At 45.7% G+C, this 19015-nt stretch overlaps 2 protein-coding genes across 2 annotated transcripts; both read left to right on the forward strand.

The window, feature by feature from the left end:
* The first annotated feature begins 10333 nt into the window (after positions 1–10333).
* On the forward strand, positions 10334–12083 carry LOC121768837 (UDP-glycosyltransferase 73E1-like). The gene has a single exon (XM_042165405.1). It carries the CDS (start codon positions 10494–10496, stop codon positions 11949–11951), a length of 1458 nt encoding a protein of 485 aa, XP_042021339.1. The 5' UTR covers positions 10334–10493; the 3' UTR covers positions 11952–12083.
* Positions 12084–17177: 5094 nt separating this feature from the next.
* Positions 17178–18989, forward strand: LOC121768885 (UDP-glycosyltransferase 73B4-like). Its single transcript, XM_042165486.1, has one exon. The coding sequence runs from the start codon at positions 17295–17297 to the stop codon at positions 18801–18803; it is 1509 nt and encodes a 502-aa protein (XP_042021420.1). The 5' UTR covers positions 17178–17294; the 3' UTR covers positions 18804–18989.
* The last annotated feature ends 26 nt before the right edge of the window (positions 18990–19015 follow it).

The raw sequence follows: 19015 nt of genomic DNA on the forward strand, positions 1-19015 counted from the left end.
CCGCTTTCAAGAGCTTCTTCCGACTTTCTTCATCTTCAAAAAGTAAGAAAAATGTCTTCTTCTTCTTCGGAGTCGGGTAGCGGTAGGAAAGGGGATAAGGGGTCTTCTGGCCGGAAAGAGTCCGGGGAGAAGACTGTAGAGTATTTCCCTAGTATTTTGAGTAAGGATACTGTGATATCCCTACCCGAAAAATACTTTTTTCCTGGGGGGAAGGCGGTGGTACCTGACGGTGATCATAGGGCTGACTCCCCGCCGGAGGGGTACGCCACCGTGTACGAGGCCTGCTTAGAATGCGGGCTTCGTTTCCCCCTCCCTTCTGCCTTTATAGATTTACTAGATTTTTTTCAGCTTCCTTTAGGCCAAGTGACTCCGAACTCTTGGAGGCACTTGTCGGCCTTCGCTGCCGAACTCCGTAGGTTAGGAAGGGATTTGTCTTTGAAGGCGATCCTTAAATTCTTTCAATTTAAGAGGAAGGGGTCTTGGTTTTACTTGATCCCGTTACAGCCCTTTAGGGCCTTTTGTAAAACGAAGTGGCCGAAGTGGCAAAATCGCTTCTTCTACTATGATAGGACCGCGGCTCCTAGTTTTCCCTGGAGAGGGCCGGAGTCCGTTATCCGTCATCCTCGGCCTGAACCGTTGGACGAGCTCGATGGCGAGCTCAACAAGATTCCCATAGTTAGGAAACAATACACGGAGTCTGAGCTCGTCAAGGGCGACGTCGTGTTCGACATCTCGTCTTCGGACGAAGAGGCCGAGGGTGAGGATTTCTCTTTATCTTTATGCTCTACTGCTTTAACGAAGAAAACCTGACTTTGCTTTCTTGCTTTTTGGCAGTGTACATGCTGAGTAAGGCTAGCCGCAAATCTTCGGAGCCCAAGGAGCCGGAGAGGCCGAAAACCACCAGCTCGGCGTCTGATGCCGAGAGGACTCCGAAAAGGCAAAAAACCTCTTCGGATCCGAAGAAGCCGGAGTCGACTTCGGCAAAGGAGAAGGGGAGGGCCCAGAAGCCCCCGAGAGTGCCAGAGAAAGATGTGGTCTTGGCGCCTCCTTCGGAACATATCTGTGAGCCGTTTTTATGGCCCACGGACTTCGCCGAGGTGAACTCTCTTCTTGATTTTCTGGCCTTGCTTTTTTTCCTGTATTTTTTGTGGCCCCTTTGTTGACTTTTTTCTTTATCCATTTTCAGAGGAACGATATGCTCTCCAAGCTCGTCGCCGTCGAACTCTCCAAAGCGTCCAATGACTATGCTGAGATGCAGAGGAAGTTGGCGGCTGCTTGTCATCGGGCCGAACAGGCTGAGGCTAACTTTGAGAAGGCCAGAGCTGCTAGGATTTCGGCCCAGGATGAAGCTCAGTTTGCCAAAAACCAGCTCGTCATCCAGCGAGAGCAGACGAAACGGAGGGATGCTGCCGCCGTGGCTGCCCAGGGGGAGGCTCTCTGTGTTTACACGGAGAAACTCTTTTTGAGCAGCCAGTTCTCGGCCTTTGTCGGTAGTCTGGTAAGGCTAATTGCCGATAAGGGCGAGCAGGGGGCCGACGTCGTGCTGCCTCTGTACAGCCGAGAGATAGCAGCTCGGCTTCAGAATCTGCCGCTCCTTGAGGAGCTCGCTTCATCTTCGGTCCTGCTTTCTGCAGACCGAGTCCGGAGTTGCCGAGCTGATCGGGACGAGAACCTGGAGGCTATCTTTGCCTCCGTGGGACCCGTTTCACCCGCTTCGACTTACAACGGAGAGGGTGAGGCCGAGCCGCCGGAGCTGGAGGCCGAAGTCGAGCGGGCCGGGCATCCGGAGAAGGAGGCCGATCAGGAGGCGGAGGCGAGGCCGGCAGGAGGCGAGGCCGGGGCTGAGGTAGTTCAGGAGAAAGAAGCTGAACCAGACCAAGGAGCCGGAGACGAAGCTGGCGGAGTATGATTTCGTCTCCCTTCTCTTAGTCTAGTTTCTTCCTTGTAAAATGGCCTTGAAGCCCTCCTAGTGTAAAAAATTTTCCTTGTGAATGAAAAATTCTCTACACTTGTCTTCGTATAGCTTTTCGTACTCGCCTTTATTCCTGTAGTATTTTACTATCTGCTCGGTACATCTGCCGAACTAATATAGCTGCTTTGTACTCAAGGAGATGGAGATACTTCACTGGAAACGGCTGTACTCTTCGGCTTTAGACGAAGCTGAGAAAAGAGCTATAGCCGATCAGACGAAGAATGACGAGCTTCTGGCTCGTTTAGTGAAGCTGGAGGCCGATAATAAGGACTTAGAGTCCGATAAGAAGGATCTGGAGGCCGAGCTGAATACGACCATTGCTGAGAGGACTGCGTACGAGGATTACATCCGTGTGCGCGGGGGCTTGACCATATCAGATGTTCAGGGTCGAGTTGACGAACTGTGGGAGGAATATCATGTACTCCGGAGGAACAATGCGCTGGAGAGCTCGGCTTGCCAACAAGTTGTGAAATCATTACGGCGCTGGGCTTCTCGGTACGACATTGTTCTTTCTCGGCGCCCCTCCATAGAAAGATTCCTTCGGCATATCGTGGCAACAGATGCTCGCACTCCAGATCAAACCTCTGGTTCCCTTGTTCAAAATCCTACTCCCAGTCAACAACGAACTCCGGAACAGCCGGAAACGTCAAGACGAGAACGGGCTCAGGAGCAACCGGAATCGTCAAGACAGGGACGGACTGAAATTCGCCGAGGAGTTGTGACTATGAGCGAGCAAGATCAGCAGATGCTTATTGCAGAGACTCTTCATCGCCGAGGTGTTAGGACTTCTCGGGCTCGGGGAAGAGGCGTTGGGTCGAGGATAGCATCTCGTCGACCTGCTTATTCTTCATCTGCTCGGAACAACCGAACTCGGCTTCCAGAGGGTTTTGCAGATAGGTGGCTTAACTTCAGCAACCCTGGACAGTAGAATAGTCCTTTGTAATAGCGTAACGCCATTTTGTAGGGTAGCGGAGTTGTATGCCGAACAAGATTTGAAAAATGAAATTTTGTTTTCGCTTCTAACACTGTATTTACAGCTTAGCGAAAAAATTTCATCGTACTTGTCCTCGGTCTTATGAAGTAAACTTCTTTGACCGGACTTGGTCCTTGGTCTTATGAAGTAAACTTCTTTGACCGGACTCGTCTTTGGTCTGATGAAATAAACATCTTTGACCGGACTCGTCTTTGGTCTGATGAAATAAACATCTTTGACCGGACTCGTCTTTGATCTGATGAAATAAACATCTTTGACCGGACTCGTCTTTGGTCTGATGAAATAACCATCTTTGACCGGACTCGTCTTTGGTCTGATGAAATAAACATCTTTGACCGGACTCGTCTTTGGTCTGATGAAATAAACATCTTTGACCGGACTTGGTTTGTGTTCTAATTTGGCGATTTTTGTCGCCGGGATCGAACTTTCCCTTGTCCTAATTCGGCGAGTTTTATCGCGTGGATCGGACTTTCCCAGTTAACCGAAGTGGTCTTATGCAGTAAACCTCTTTGACTGGACATGGTCGTCCCCGGTCTTATGAGGTAAACTTCTTTGACCGAACTTGGTCGTCCTCATTCGGCGAGGTTTATCGCGTGGATCGGACTTTCCCTTATTGCAGTTCGTTTCAGACGAAGTGCTTGTTAAGCTGAATTGTGGTCTTGTATCCTCCTTAGAAGCTTGGACTCACAATCGTTGGCTTATTGCAGTTCGTTTCAGACGGACTGCTTGTTGAGCTGAATTGTGGTCTTATATCCTCCTTAGAAGCTTGGACTCACAATAGTCTTTAATAATCGATCTAAAAAGGGGATCAGTCTTTAAAGAACGATATACCTGGGTACCATTTGTAAGAGACGACAAGCACATAGAGACAAAACACATAGAGAAAAAATGAAAAAGACGAAAGAAAAAAAACTTTAAACTTTTTATAAAACGACAAGTAAAAGGTACAAGTAAAAACAAACAAATAAAAACATGTACCCCTATGACCGAACTAGACACAAGACAGACTGACCGGACTTTGTCTCTTACAAGTGGAACTTCTTGAGGTTGGAGACGTGCCATGTTCGGGGTACTTGTTCTCCTGACATGTGAGTCAATTTATAAGACCCTTTGCCGAGGACTTCTGACACCCGATACGGACCCTCCCATGTGGGCTCGAGTTTGCCCAGCTTTTCTGCTCGGCTTACTTCGTTGTTTCTCAAGACGAGATCTCCCACTTGAAATTGAAGCTTTTTCACCCTTTGGTTATAATACCGGGCTACTTGCTCCTTATACTTGGCTGCTTTTATGCACGCCAATTCTCTTCTTTCTTCGGCGAGATCTAGTTCTGCTCTCAGTCCGTCGTCATTCATTTCTGAGGAGAAATTTAGAGTTCGGGGACTGGGTACGCCGATCTCCACCGGAATTACGGCTTCAGTGCCGTACACCAGACTATACGGAGTTTCACCGTTGGAGGTTTTGGGTGTAGTTCGATAGGACCATAGGACTTGAGGGAGATTTTCTACCCATTGTCCTTTGGCTTGTTCTAACCGAGCTTTTAACCCTTTCACCAGAATCCGGTTCGTTACTTCCGTTTGTCCGTTTGCTTGGGGATGGGAGACCGAAGTGAACCGCTGTTGAATGTTCAGCTCTTGGCACCAATTCTTGAACGTCTTGTCGGTGAACTGAGTCCCATTATCCGAGATGAGGATGTGGGGTATGCCAAATCGGCACACTATGTTCTTCCAGACGAAGTCCAATGCCTTTGAGCTCGTTATCGTAGCTAATGGTTCAGCCTCCACCCACTTCGTGAAGTAGTCCACGGCAACGATAAGGAATTTCATTTGCCGAGGAGCTTGAGGAAGTGGTCCCACTATGTCTATGCCCCATTGCATGAAAGGCCAAGGGCTTTGCATAGTGTATAGATCGGTCTGCGGCATCCTTGGGACATTTGCATGAATTTGGCACTTCGTACACTTCTTGACGAGCTGCACTGCCTCTTGTACCATGGTTGGCCAATAATATCCCCATCTCAGAACTTTTTTAGCTAAAGCTCTGGCTCCGATGTGGCTACCGCACGATCCTTCATGAACTTCTCTGAGGATGTAGTCCGTCTCTTCTGGTCCTACGCACCGCAATAACGGCTGGAGGTAAGACTTTCTAAAGAGGACTCCTTCATGAAGTTCGTACCGAAGTGCTCGGCACGTGATCTTCCGAGCTTCTCTCTTATCCTCGGGCAATTGTCCTTGATCCAGATACTGCAAGATCGGCGTCATCCAGTTCGGCGAGCTGGATACTGAATGTACCTCGGCTTCATCAATGCTTCGATGCATTAATTCTTCCGCCTTTGAGCTCGGATCTGAGGCCAACTTACTTAAGGTATCTGCTCGGCTATTTTCCGCTCTGGGAATGCGGATTATCCGAAAATAGGAGAAACTTCGGCTGATGCTTTGCGCTTTGTCCAAATACTTCTTCATTCTCTCGTCACGGGCTTCACTTGTACCCAACATGTGATTTACTATGACTTGTGAATCACAATGGACTTTGAGAGATTTGACGAGTAGACTTTGCGCTAACTGGAGTCCGGCCAGGAGGGCTTCGTACTCGGCTTCATTATTAGTAGTGGGGAATAGGAACCGAAGTGAGTAGGCTACCTCGTGTCCGTCGGGAGCGACAAGTAAAATACCAGCTCCACTTCCCATCTTGTTCGAAGCTCCATCTACGAACCCGCTCCAGCAGTCCGGCGGCTCTACTTCGGATTCCAAGGGCTGTACTAGTTCGGCACTGGCAGAATTCTTCTGTTCGGCAATAACAGGAATTGCTTGATCGAACTTCGCTTCTGCAAGAAAATCTGCCAAGGCTTGTCCCTTGATGGCTTTCCGAGGTAGATATTCAATTGTGTGCTCTCCCAACTCTATAGCCCACTTGGCGATTCTGCCTGATGCTTCTGGTTTGGTCAACACTTGCCGAAGTGGCAGATCAGTTAAGACGCATACCTTGTGAGCATAGAAGTATGGCCGCAGTCTCCTTGCTGCATTTACTAATGCCAGAGCAATCTTTTCCAGAGGTTGATACCTGGTTTCTGGTCCTCGTAATGCTCGGCTTGTAAAATAGATGGGAAGCTGCTTTAGGCCTTCTTCTCGTACAAGCACCGCGCTGATGGTTTGATCCAAAGCCGCTAAGTATAAGAATATTACTTCGGCTTCGGTTGGAGCAGAGAGAATAGGAAGCTCGGCTAGATAACTTTTGAGCTCGTCAAAGGCCTTTTTCTGCTCGGCTCCCCACTCGAATTTTGGTGCCTTTTTCAACACCTTGAAGAACGGCAGTTGCTTTTCGGCTGCTTGGGAAAGGAATCGATTCAGTGCGGCTAGACATCCGGTTAGCCTTTGCACGTCATGTATGGACTTCGGCATTGCCATGTTCTGAACGACTTGAACTTTTGAGGGGTTTGCCTTGAGTCCGTCCTTTGAAACCCAACAACCCAGAAACTTTCCCGAATCTACCAAAAAGGTACACTTTTGGGGATTAAGTTTGAGGTTGGCTTTCTTGAGCACGTCGAGAGTGGACTTGAGGTTGTGCTCGTACTCCGAAGTGCTTTTGCTTTTGACGACTATATCGTCAACATACACTTCGACCTCCTTTCCAATCAGGTGCCGAAAAAGCTTGTCTACCATCCTTTGATAAGTGGCTCCGGCATTCTTTAAACCGAATGGCATCTTTTTATAAGCGAAAATGCCGAAATCAGTAATGAAGGCCGTTTTTGAAGCGTCAATCTCATCCATTAAAACTTGATGGTATCCTTTGTACAGATCAAGAAAACAAAAAATTTCAAAGCCTATCAAAGCTTCTACTTTTTTATCTATGTTCGGAAGGGGATAGCAATCTTTGGGACAGTGCTTATTTAGATCGGTGAAATCTATGCACATCCGCCATCCTCCTTCCTTTTTCTTGATCATGACAGGATTGGCCACCCACGAAGGATACTTCACTTCGAATAACACATCCGCCTTCAATAATTGACGGACTTCGTCATGGATGACTTGACTTCGTTCTGCCGCAAAGAGTCTTTGCTTCTGTTTTATCGGCCGGACTGAAGGATCAATATTTAACCGATGAGTGATTACCTCGGGGGGCACTCCGGTCATGTCCAACGGAGACCATGCAAAGACGTCTTTATACTCCTTGAGGAGCTGGATGGTTTTTTCCCGAAGTAGGGGCGTTCCCGCGAAGCCGATCTTAACCGTTCTGGATGGATCGTCTTCGTACAGCTGAACTGTCATCGAGTTCGGCTCCGGTATGACTTCGGTCATCGCCTCTGACTCCGGCTGCTGTGATTGCTATGCTTGGTGGTGCCGATCTGACTGCTCGGCACTTCTAAGCGCAATTTGCAGACATTCCTTTGCTCTCTTTTGGTCACCTCGGATGACCGCTATCCCTCCTTTAGTAGGGATCTTGATGGTGAGGTGATATGTGGAGCAAACGGCCCGAACTGTGTTGAGCCAGTCTCTTCCCAGGATGACGTTGTACGGGGACCGAGCTTTCACCACGAAAAACTCAATCATCGTACTGGAGCTAGTAGGCGCTTTCCCCACCGTGATCGGAAGGCTGATAATACCTTCAGGGCGGGTGTCCTCCTGGGTGAAGCTCTTCAGGGGAAGCGGAGCCGGACTGAGCCGAGCTGGGTCCACTTCTAGTTTGTCGAAGCACTCTTTAAAAAGAATGCTAACCGACGCTCCTGTATCCACAAACACCCTGTGGATCAGCTTGTTTGCCACTCCGGCTTGGATGACAATGGCGTCTTGGTGAGGAGAGATGGCCGGGACGGGATCAGCAGCCGAGAACGTAATCACTTCGTCCTGCTTCAGCCTTTTATGCGTTGGCTCCTCTCGATTGGAGCCTCTGCGTTCTGACTTTAGGGACGACTTGGTCTTCCCGGCAGGGAGCGCGTCAATAGTCTGGATTACTCCATCATATTGCGGCTCGTCATCGTCTTCGGGATCCGGCTGCCTTTTCGGATCCTGAGGAGCGCAGTTCGCACCACTCTGCTTTTTATTCTTCTTTGGCTGCTTGCTTCGGTATTTTTTCAATGTCCCTGCCTTCACAAGAACATCGATACCTGCAGCCAAGTTTCTGCACTCCTCAGTATCGTGACCGTGGTCTTGATGGTAGGAGCAGTAGTTATCCTGGGGTCGGCGCGCGGCTGATTTCGTCATCCGCTTTGGCTTTTCGAACAGGTCAGAGTGCAGTTCGAAAATTTCCGCTCTCGGCTTGTTCAGCGGTACGAACTGGGCGGGCGGCTTCTCGGGATTGAGACGAGGTCCCAATCTGTCTTGCACCGGAGCCCTTTGAATTCTTTCAAATGGAGTCCGGCGAGGATGCCCCTGATCGCTATGATCGGGCTTCCTTCTGTCTCCTCGGGACGATGAGCTGTCTAACGACCGTTTGCGACGGTCTGCCTCATCGGCCCGGGAGTACTGGTCCGCAATGTCCCACATTTCCTGAGCTGTCTGCGGACCGCACTCAACGAGCTTCCTGTAAAGAGCTCCGGGCAGGATTCCATTTTGGAATGCCGAGATGACAAGCAGATCGTTGAGATCGTCTACTTGCAGGCATTCCTTGTGGAATCTTGTCATAAAGTCGCTGATTTTTTCGTCGCGACCTTGACGAATGGAAAGCAGCTGAGCCGAAGTGATTCGGGCTTCCGCTTTCTGAAAAAACCTCCTGTGGAAGGCATCCATTAGATCTCGGTAAGATCTGATGCTGCCCTGGGGGAGGCTATCGAACCACCTTCTCGCGTTCCCGATGAGCAGCTCGGGAAACAGCTTGCACATGTGGACCTCGTTGAGACCCTGGTTCGCCATGTTATATTGATAGCGCCCCAAGAAATCGTGAGGATCCACGAGCCCGTCGTAAGTCATCGACGGAGTTCGGTAGTTCTGTGGTAGGGGAGTTCGGGTGATGTCGTCCGAGAACGGAGTCTTCAGTGCTCCGTACACGGCGAATCCGATATTTCGTCGGTATGGAGGAGATTGAGTTCTCCTGTGATTCCGGTACCGAGGAGGAACAGGAATATGTCGGGGTTGAGGATTCTTTCTCCTGGGAGATGCGACACTACTGCGGTAGTGACTTTCTTGTGCGGAGGGAGAAGGAGAATCCGTCGTTTTCGTCTCCGGCTGCTTTTGGCTTTTTCGCAGGAAGGTTAAGAATTCCTCCTGCTTTTCAGCCAAAAACTGCTTAACAGCCTCATTCAAATCGGGCTGCTGGGAAGACTCAGTGGGACGATTTTTGGAGCGGCTTGTTCCTTCGCCATGAGAACTGGTGGTGGATTTATCCCTAGGCTGTTTTCCCGACCTATGGGATGGATTGGCTTCCTCCTGGTTCTCACGGGCAGGAATACGGGTATTCTGCGATCTGGTATGCATTTTTTTGGTGGAAAAAATGGATCAAAAATTCGCTTTATCACAAATTTTGTTCTCTGTTTCCCACAGACGGCGCCAGTGATGGATGCGCGAATTTCTGATGTTAATAAATGCTGGTAGAGGATGAAAACTACGACACTAAGAATTTACGTGGTTCGATTTACTGAAGTAAATCTACGTCCACGGGAAGAAGGGAGGGCAAGATTGTATTGCTTGATCTGGGATTACAGCTTACAACACAGACTTGCTATAGGGTATTTTATCTCTAGAGAGCTTAACCCTTTTCTATCTGATCTAAGTTCTATTTATACATTGAACTAAGGTCGTGGTTTGCAGCCCCACTAACAAGATCGTGGGTGAGCAATAACTGCTCAATAACTGCTTCGTACCACTAAATAGATCGTGGGTATAGCGGAGGTCGTGGAGGCCTTTCATGAGTCCACTAACTCCTAGTTCGGTCGAATGCTGAGACCGAACTGCTGGACTTTACCGATCAGCTCTTGCCGATCTGAGAGGAGAGCTTGACTGGTCGGCTTTTACCGAGCTGTAGGCTGAGTCCGAACTCTTGGGTCGTGCCGAACTCTTTGGTGCCGAACAGATACTCTTTCTTGGGCTCTGGGCTGATGGGCCGTCACTGTTATTGGGCTTGCCATTAGGGTTTAGTTCGTACCCCATCAGCGGGCGTGACATATACATTTCGTGGCCTTTACCATTGTGAAGGCCACAAGAAAGCCACGAATGGTGGCCGGGCCATATTTGATGGCCTTCAAGGGCCACCACTGTGAACACTCTGGGAGTACTAGAAAACCATTTCATACTAACAAAATATGATTCCCTTTTTTTTCAGATAGTAAAGTAGCAACTGCTCTCGTCATTGCTTACGCAATGGCATCTCCACAGAGTTTTCACTGTTCACATTTCATTTCTTTTATCAATTTCTTCGATTCTTTTTATGTTTGATTGTAGATTACCGACATAGCTGTTGACAAACACGTCCCAATCTTTCCTTCCCTCTCACTCCTCCTGCTACCCCCAACACATCGCAATCTAATTCAACAATTTTACTCCCCCACCACCACGCACGCATATATAGCAATCAAGCATCCAAACAAAGCTCTAAAATCAAGAAATGGAAGGTGCAGCAACAGATATTTTGGTCCTCCCCTTTTTCGGACAAGGCCATCTCTTCCCCTGCTCCGAGCTCTGCAAACGCCTCTCCTCACACAACCGCAAATCAATCTTGATCATCCCTTCCCATCTCTCCTCCTCCATCCCTTCCGATCTCCACCGCCACCCTTCCGTCCATGTCTTCCAAATCCCACCATTACCACTCGATACCGTTTCCGATTCCCTCGGGCCCGGGATCGAATCCTTCCTCTCCACAACCTACCAAAATGTTCGGCCCGCTTTCGTCGTCATCGACGTCTTGATGAGCTGGACCAAGCCCATTTTCAAGAAATTCAACATCCCCATCGTCTCCTTCTTCACCTCCGGCGCCTGCGCCACCATCATGGAGTACGCCGCATCCAAGGCCGAAGCCGACGGTACCGGGCCCGTCCCGGCCAGAACACTTCCCGGGCTTCCCGATTCCATCGCCATGAGCGATATGGATGTCAAAAGACGGGATCGCCGGAGGAAGGATCGGGCCGGCGGAAGGCCCAGAGGCCTGAATCTCGGCCCGAACATGGGCCCACCCAGGTCGGGCCCGCTCGGGCGGTGGATGGATCAGACTGAGGACTCAGTGGCTCTGATCACCAACACTTGTGATGATCTTGAAGCTCCGTTTCTTGAGTATCTCTCGGGCCAGGCCGGAAAGCCCGTATTCGGAGTCGGGCCGCTGCTTTCGGACTCGTTCTGGAGATCGATCGGGTCGGTTGTGCGGGACGGGGACAGCAGGCCGGGCCGGGAAACGAACTACACGGAAGCCGAGGTGATCCAGTGGCTGGACTCGAAGCCACGTGGCTCTGTCATCTACGTGTCGTTCGGCAGCGAGGTAGGCCCATCCGTGGTAGAGTACAATGAGCTGGCGGAGGCGCTGGCGGAGACCGAGAAATCATTTATATGGGTGATCCAGCCGGGGGCAGGAAAGCCCGGCCCGCCCGCCAACATGTTTGGCGGGAAAGCCGCCTCGGCCCCGGACTCGGAAGAGGAGGAGGGAGGGTACGAGCCACGTGGATTGGAGGAAACGGTTGGGGATAGAGGGCTCCTAATAAAGGGATGGGCGCCGCAGCTGTCGATACTGAGCCATCCCTCGACGGGAGGGTTTTTGTCGCACTGTGGGTGGAACTCGACCGTGGAGGCCATATGCTGTGGCGTCCCGATTTTGGGATGGCCGATTAGGGGGGACCAGTTTTATGGTGCGAATTTGGTGGCCAAGTATTTGAATGTTGGATCGAAGGTTGAGATTAGTGATGAGGAATCGATAATGGTGAAGAAGATTGATGTGATTAGAGGGATTAAGGCAGTGATGGATGATGGGGAGGTTAGGGAGAGAGCAATGGCTTTGAGAGGGATATTTGAGGGTGGTTATCCCTCAACTTCTGCTGCTGCTTTAGAGGCATTGGTTCAGCTTGTAACCAAAAACTAGACTTGTTTACAAATTACAATGTAATGCATCAAGAACTTTTTAGTGAATTTCACTTGTAGAACATGAATTTTATCAAGTGCAGCAAGTTCTATATGTTTTGTGATTGTTATAGTATATATTTTGTGTTTGCTACCTAAGTGTACATATGCTACTTCCAACACTGGGCATGCACATACATGTCAAATGGGGAGTCAACAGAAAAGCATTGGGGGGGTTTCTGGGGATAGGATTATGCGACCAAACTAGCTCAAAATTGTTCTGTTATTCTACTAACATAAATACTCCATGAGATTATGATTTATGAGATGGATTTACTATTTTTATGTACGGTTGTAGACACTGAGTATAACAGAGTGGCACTGATGCACTAAAATATGAAGGGCCACCGATCCTCTCCAGTGTTAAAAACCACAGCACCAAGCTGCTGTGGTCAAAACGCAGCTATTTGCGGTGTGTTTGAATTGGAGTTTATATTTCATTTAGATAAGAACACAATCATTTTGCAACAATGCTTTTCTTGGTTTTCTAATTTTATTTATGATATTTGAATTGATGGTATATTATCTATAGTCTTTAATAACATATGTTTGATATGCTATATACTACCACTTTATAGTGTGAAATTCAAAAACTATCCTCTGACTTTTTATAGTATATTGAATCTGAAGGTTATATTAGTAATTTCAGTTAATTTAAGAGTTAAGGTCAATTTTGATCCTAAACATATGACCGAAATACGAATTTTGATCCAAAACATTCACTTTTTAAAAATTGAGTGCTTAACAAATGAAATTCGTGTCGATTGGATCCATTTTTGACGGCTTCGTCAATTTTTTACAGTCAACCGTCAATTAGCGAAATTTTGACCCAATTAAGCTTAATCTTGGATTATTAGTAATCTAATTTTAAAATGTTCAGGACTTATTTGAGCTTGATTATGAATATCATGGACTACTTTGACGTTTATTAAGTTGTATGTTTTCTGATTCAGATCCACAATAAAAAAAAAATCCATCTAGAATTGCTAATCGAAATTCAAAAAGCCATCCCATAATGGTATGTAGCAGATTCAAAATTCATCAATCCATATTCAAAATCAAATTCAGATTCAAAATTCATCATTCAAAATTAGGGTTTTGCATTCAAATCCATCAAATTTCTTGAATACACAAACAAGTGTTACAACGACAACAAACCATAGACAATACGATATAACATTCACCAATTTCTCAATTTTATCCTTTATTTCAGATAAATTTAATGCTAAACCCTCAAAATCGGAACCACCCACTTAGGTTGACGAAGAATTGCCTTCGACTTCATTAATTGGCCCGCACCACTTGAAGAAACAACATTCCTTGCTCTCAAAAGAGTAAACCTTTCCTTTCTCCTTCGATTTCTGAGGCAGCGGAAGCGGGCGGTCGTTTTGAAGCTTAGTCCTCCTCTCAAAATCCTCATCGATTTCTGGAAAATTGAACCACGAAGCTCCACGGTCATGGTCGGAAGAACCAGGGTTCGTCGTCGTCCACCCTACGTCGTCTTCTTCCTCATGGACTTCGCCGTTGGGCTCGACTTCTGGAATTGGGGAAAGCTCAACTTCTGCGTCGGCTCTAGGGTTTGCCGACGGACCTTGTTCCATTTGCTTCAGAGGAGGAGAATGGTGTCCGTCCGAATCGGACTCCGACCGCCCTTCAGTTTCACTTTGATTTTCAGGCGAGTGGTGGCTGGTCTTCCTCTTCCTCGAATACGCCACTTTGACGTTCACAAGTTCTGGGTTGGAATCGGACTTAGGGTTTTTGTGGATTGTGTGGAGAGAAAGAAGAGAGTGGGAGAAGAGAAAGTTGGGGAGGGAGTCGATTCGATTCCAAGTATTTGGAGTGTGGTGTGAAGAAATGTTTCCTCTGTTCTGCGTTTGGGTTGTAGATGGTCTTGACTGGTCCCTGTCGTCGACCCAAACGACCCAATTGAGGCGGTCGCCCTGTAGGACTCGTATAAATCGGGATCAAACCACTGTTTTACGTCTAAAGAAATCATCCCAGCTCTTTCCTTTGTTAGTTTCCACCCAATGTTTTCTCCAATCTGATGCTGGGTGATCGAACAAATATTGTGTAAGATAAAGATGATCATCTAGCGGTGTGCAGTGGTGATTATAGTACTTCTGGATCTTACAGATCCAATCTGAGGCATTCTCTCCGTCGAAACGTGGTGGCTCGAGGCAGAGTCGTGGTACGGCCCAGGTTTTGATACCCAGCGGTGGGTTTGTGACCGACGGTGGAAGAGAGCAGCCCTACTGCGGTGTCATCACCGGCTGCTGGTCCGGTGGCTCCTTCGGTCTCTGATTCGGAGGTGAGCGCTCGGCAAGGCTGCTCGGAGCCTCCTCAATCAGCGTTTGCTGCTCGAAATTTTCCGTCAAGGCTTGACTCTGAGCCTTGATCATTCGTTTTAATATCCAAGCCCCTTGGCCTAGCGGTAAAGGGTGCTGGATATCGCGTCCATCCTGGGGAGGTCTCGAGTTCGAATCCTGGGTGGCGTAATTTGTCTTTCCTCCTTGTTATAGGAGTTGATTTGTAATTTCCTCCTTCATATATATGATATAAATATATGAAGTTAATTTAAAAAAAAAAAAAAAGCCTTGATCATTCGTTTTAATACCAAGAGCATATCATCGATAGTTGGATGGTGCTCTTGTGATTTCTTGAGAAAAGACATGATATTTTGAGAAGGATAGGTTTATGCGTGTGAATTAAGCTATTCAAGCAACAAAAACTTGGGTTTCAAGAAAAAACCTAGGCAAGCGGGAATTTGAGAGAGCTGTGGAGAGATATCACTTGTGATGGAGGAAGAGTAAACAATGGAAGCATCAATTGATAGACCCTATCAAGATTTATCAAACTAGAGCACCAACAATTTGTAGCGAAACGAAGAACAAGATAAACCCTAGTTGAGGTGCTAGGGGGCGATTTCCGCCAGAACCGGGAATGAGAATAAGTTTTAACTTTATTTCCCAATGAATAAAAGAGTATAGACGTCTAATTTATAGAATACTAACTAGACTCAATAAAGATAAAGATTGCATAAAAATAACTAACTAAAATAGAAGATATGCTAAATAAATAAAATCAAGAAGATATGTTGGAGATTTTGCGCGATATATACTTGACGAGATTCACAAGATCGAGGACCCTATCAAAATAATAAAACAAGAGAAAGGGAAAAGTAGAGAGCATATAAAGTAAGAGTGAGAATAAATTAAGAGTGACAAAAAACGTGTTATTTTTTGCTCAAAAGGAAATGACTCAACAACCATGGAACGTTCCAAAATTGAAAAAATGACTCAACTACTATGAAACGGAGGGAGTAATAAAAAGCAATAGGATCTAGTTTAAATGCATCTGTACAGATCTTAATTCATTTATCGTAGATAAATCTAGGTAAATGGTAATTTGGCCAAAATTTGTAGTCGTGACTTTCACATTTAGGGTTAGGGATACTCCATATAATTAAAGAAAAACAGTACTCTCTTAGTCCGCCATTTATAATCTCATATTTACTTGGCAAGAATTTTAAAAAATTATTTAACTTTACAAAAAAAATTAAGGAAATAAGTTAGTGTAATGTGGACTCCCACTTTTATGTATATTCATTTAAGAGATGTGGTTGGAAAAACATGTTTGTTAGTCAAGATTCTGAGTAAGAAAGCTAATACATTAAGTTTGAAATTATGTTATTTGTATGATTTTTAATCAGAATACAAGAAACCAAAAAAAATCAAATTTGTGATGGCCCATGTATTACATTAAATCATTTCACACATATTTTATTATAAAACTGATATAAGACCAACATTTCACTAATTTTTTCACCCGCTTTTCTTTACATTTCTTGAAATACGTGTCGGATCAATATGTGACACATAATAAGGCGTAGTACTATAATTATTGTATAAAATAACAAAAAATTATTCAGTACTAGTTAATAAATTTTAAAATTCTTAAAATAATTTTAAATAATGTATCATATTTAATATATTATTAATAAATTGTTATAATTATAATACTGTAGTAATTAATTTATTATTATATTATTTATTGTCATTATTACTATTATTATTATTACTATGTTATTCATTAATAACTTCTAAAAATTATTATAATATAATAATTAATTGAGAATGATAGTAATTAAATGTTTTTTTTATCAAAAATTAATACTCATTAAAATATTAATATAATTTTAAAGTTATGAATCATATTTAATTATAACAAATATACATAACTATCATTATAATAGTATTTATGTTATTATATTTATCATGCTTATTAATATATTATCAATTAATAAATTATTAAGAAAATCTTAGCAAATTATTCATTTATGAGTCATAATAATGAATTAATAATATAATGTTCATGATTTGTAACTTATTAATCGAATTTAAATGTAATAAATTATTAATTATGTTATTATAAGTATTATTTTATCTATTATAACTTTAATTAAATAAATCTCTGCTTTTGTTATTATCTTCATATATGACGCCAATTAATTCAATTGAATTGATATTTATTAATATAAATTACAAATACAACTAATTGTCCTTTCTACTTTCAAGTACTATAAGGATCGTATTCTTTAAAATATACTCCCTCCGTCCCTGAAAATTTGTCCCAACTTTCCTTTTTCGTCCGTCCCCCAAAATTTGTCCCATTTCACTTTTACCATTTTTGGTAGTGGACCCCACATTCCACTAACTCATTCCTACTCACATTTTATTATAAAACTAATATATAAAAGTCAAGCCCACATTCCACTAACTTTTTCAATCCACTTTCCATTACATTCCTTAAAACCCGTGCCCGGTCAAACCGGGACGAATTTTGGGGGACGGAGGTAGTACTACTTATTGCAAGAAATTATAATCCCTAATAATATGGAGTACTTTTTAAACAATTAGACGGGCAAATTAGAAGCACATTTTAAGAAATGAAAAATAAACCTTCCGAAAAAAAATAGAAACAAAAATCATATGACCACGTCATTGCATACGCACGAAGATGTTTTGCCACTACTCCAAGTTTTGCAATCAATTTATAATTTCTATTAGACCCCACATTTTGGCATAAAACAACACGTTACTTTTGACTTCTTAACTAAAAGTCTAAATCTAGTTGACAAAATCCAATTCCAATTGCAATTCTTTTCTTCGAGTTCACTCATCCTCAAGTCTCTTCACCCCTAAGTCTCCTCACATTTGTCATGCTGCATTGCGTCCACACAAACACAAACACAAACACATATGTATAAATAGCAATCAAGAATTGTGCAAAATAGGAAAAGCAAGAAATGGGAGGTGCAACAAAAGATGTATTGATAGTGCCCTTTTTCGGTCAAGGCCATCTCTTCCCATGTGCTGAGCTCTGCACACACATTTCCTCTTACAACTGCAACTCAATCTTCATCATCCCTTCTCATCTCTCCTCCTCCATTCCTTCCGATCTCCACCTCAATCCTTCCATTGAAGTCGTCCAAATCGAATCCTCGGAGGAGACACTGCCACGGGATGCTACTGATGGAGATTGGCCCGCTCCGGGGCCCCACCATCACCGCCAGCTGTGCCAGGGGATCGAGTCCTTCCTCTCCGGAAGGTTCGAGAATTCCCCGCCCGCATTCGTGGTGATGGACGTGATGATGAACTGGAGCAAGCACATTTTCAAGAAAGCCAACATACCTATTGTGTCCTTCTTCACCTCTGGCGCCTGCGCAGCTGCAATGGAGTATGCTGCGTGGAAAGCTCATGTGGATAACATCGGGCCTGACCCGGCCCGGATGCTACCTGGGCTGCCCGATAGCATGGCCCTGAGCTATTCTGATACTAGGAGACAGGATCGCCGGCGGCATGAGCTGGGCGGTGGCAGAGGCAGAGGCAGAGGAGGAGGCCGGGGGAGCGATGGGGCGAACTTCGGGCGCCCGCGATTAGGGCAGCACGCACGCTGGATGGATGAGACGGAAGGCTCTACTGCTCTGTTAATCAACACTTGTGATGCTCTCGAATCTCCTTTTCTCGAGTACCTTACAGGCCAAGCTGAGAAGCCCGTTTTCGGCGTGGGGCCGTTGCTGCCGGGGACGTTCTGGAAGTCAATTGGCTCAGTTGTTCGTGACCGAGACAGCAGGCCGTGGCGCGAAACGAACTACACGGAAGATGAGGTGATCCAATGGCTGGACTCGAAGCCTGGTGGCTCTGTCATCTACGTGTCGTTTGGTAGCGAGGTGGGCCCGTGTATGGAGGAGTATGATGAGCTGGCAGAGGCATTGGAAGAGACGGAGAAATCGTTTATATGGGTTATCCAGGCCGGAGCTGGACGGCCAGGCCCACCTGCGAGCCTTTTTGGTGGGAGAGCCACGCCAGATACTAAAGAAGGAGGGTACGAGCCCCGTGGCTTGGAAGAAAGGGTTGGGAAGAGAGGCCTTATCATAAAGGGATGGGCGCCACAGTTGTCAATACTCAGCCATCCCTCGACGGGAGGATTCTTGTCGCACTGTGGGTGGAATTCGACCATGGAGGCAATTGCTTGCGGCACCCCTATCATGGCCTGGCCAATCAGGGGAGACCAGTTTTACAATGCCAAGCTGGTTGTCAAGTATCATCATGTTGGCCATATGCTTCCTGGTATAGATGATCAAATGGAAATGGTGAAGAAGGGCAATATAATTCAAGGGATTAACCTGGTGATGGATGATGGAGAAGTTCGCGGTCGAGCAACTGCCTTGAGAAGAATCTTCGAGGGTGGTTATGGTTATCCCTCGAGTTCTGCTGCATCGGTCAAGGCATTGGTTGAGCTTATAAGAAAGTAGCCTGATTTCCCACCTATCAAACAGAGCATACATCAAGAATTTATGGAGTGATTATACTTTTTGTTAGTGTGAAGAAACCAGTTGCAGCATGTGTTTTCTGTTGACGTGCATCGTGTTTATGTAGTTAGTTCATCAAGGGTAGCAAGCTCTACCCGTTTTATACAATTGTTTGATTGTGTTTGCCTAGTTTGCTTTGAATTCTACAATACCAC

This window comes from Salvia splendens, chromosome 15 (assembly GCF_004379255.2).
Source record: "Salvia splendens isolate huo1 chromosome 15, SspV2, whole genome shotgun sequence".
Lineage (NCBI taxonomy): Eukaryota > Viridiplantae > Streptophyta > Magnoliopsida > Lamiales > Lamiaceae > Salvia > Salvia splendens.

What these genes read in the sequence shown, in the direction of transcription:
- LOC121768837 (XM_042165405.1), top strand. Translation starts at nt 10,494, where the DNA reads ATGGAAGGTGCAGCAACAGATATTTTGGTCCTCCCCTTTTTCGGACAA.
- LOC121768885 (XM_042165486.1), top strand. Translation starts at nt 17,295, where the DNA reads ATGGGAGGTGCAACAAAAGATGTATTGATAGTGCCCTTTTTCGGTCAA.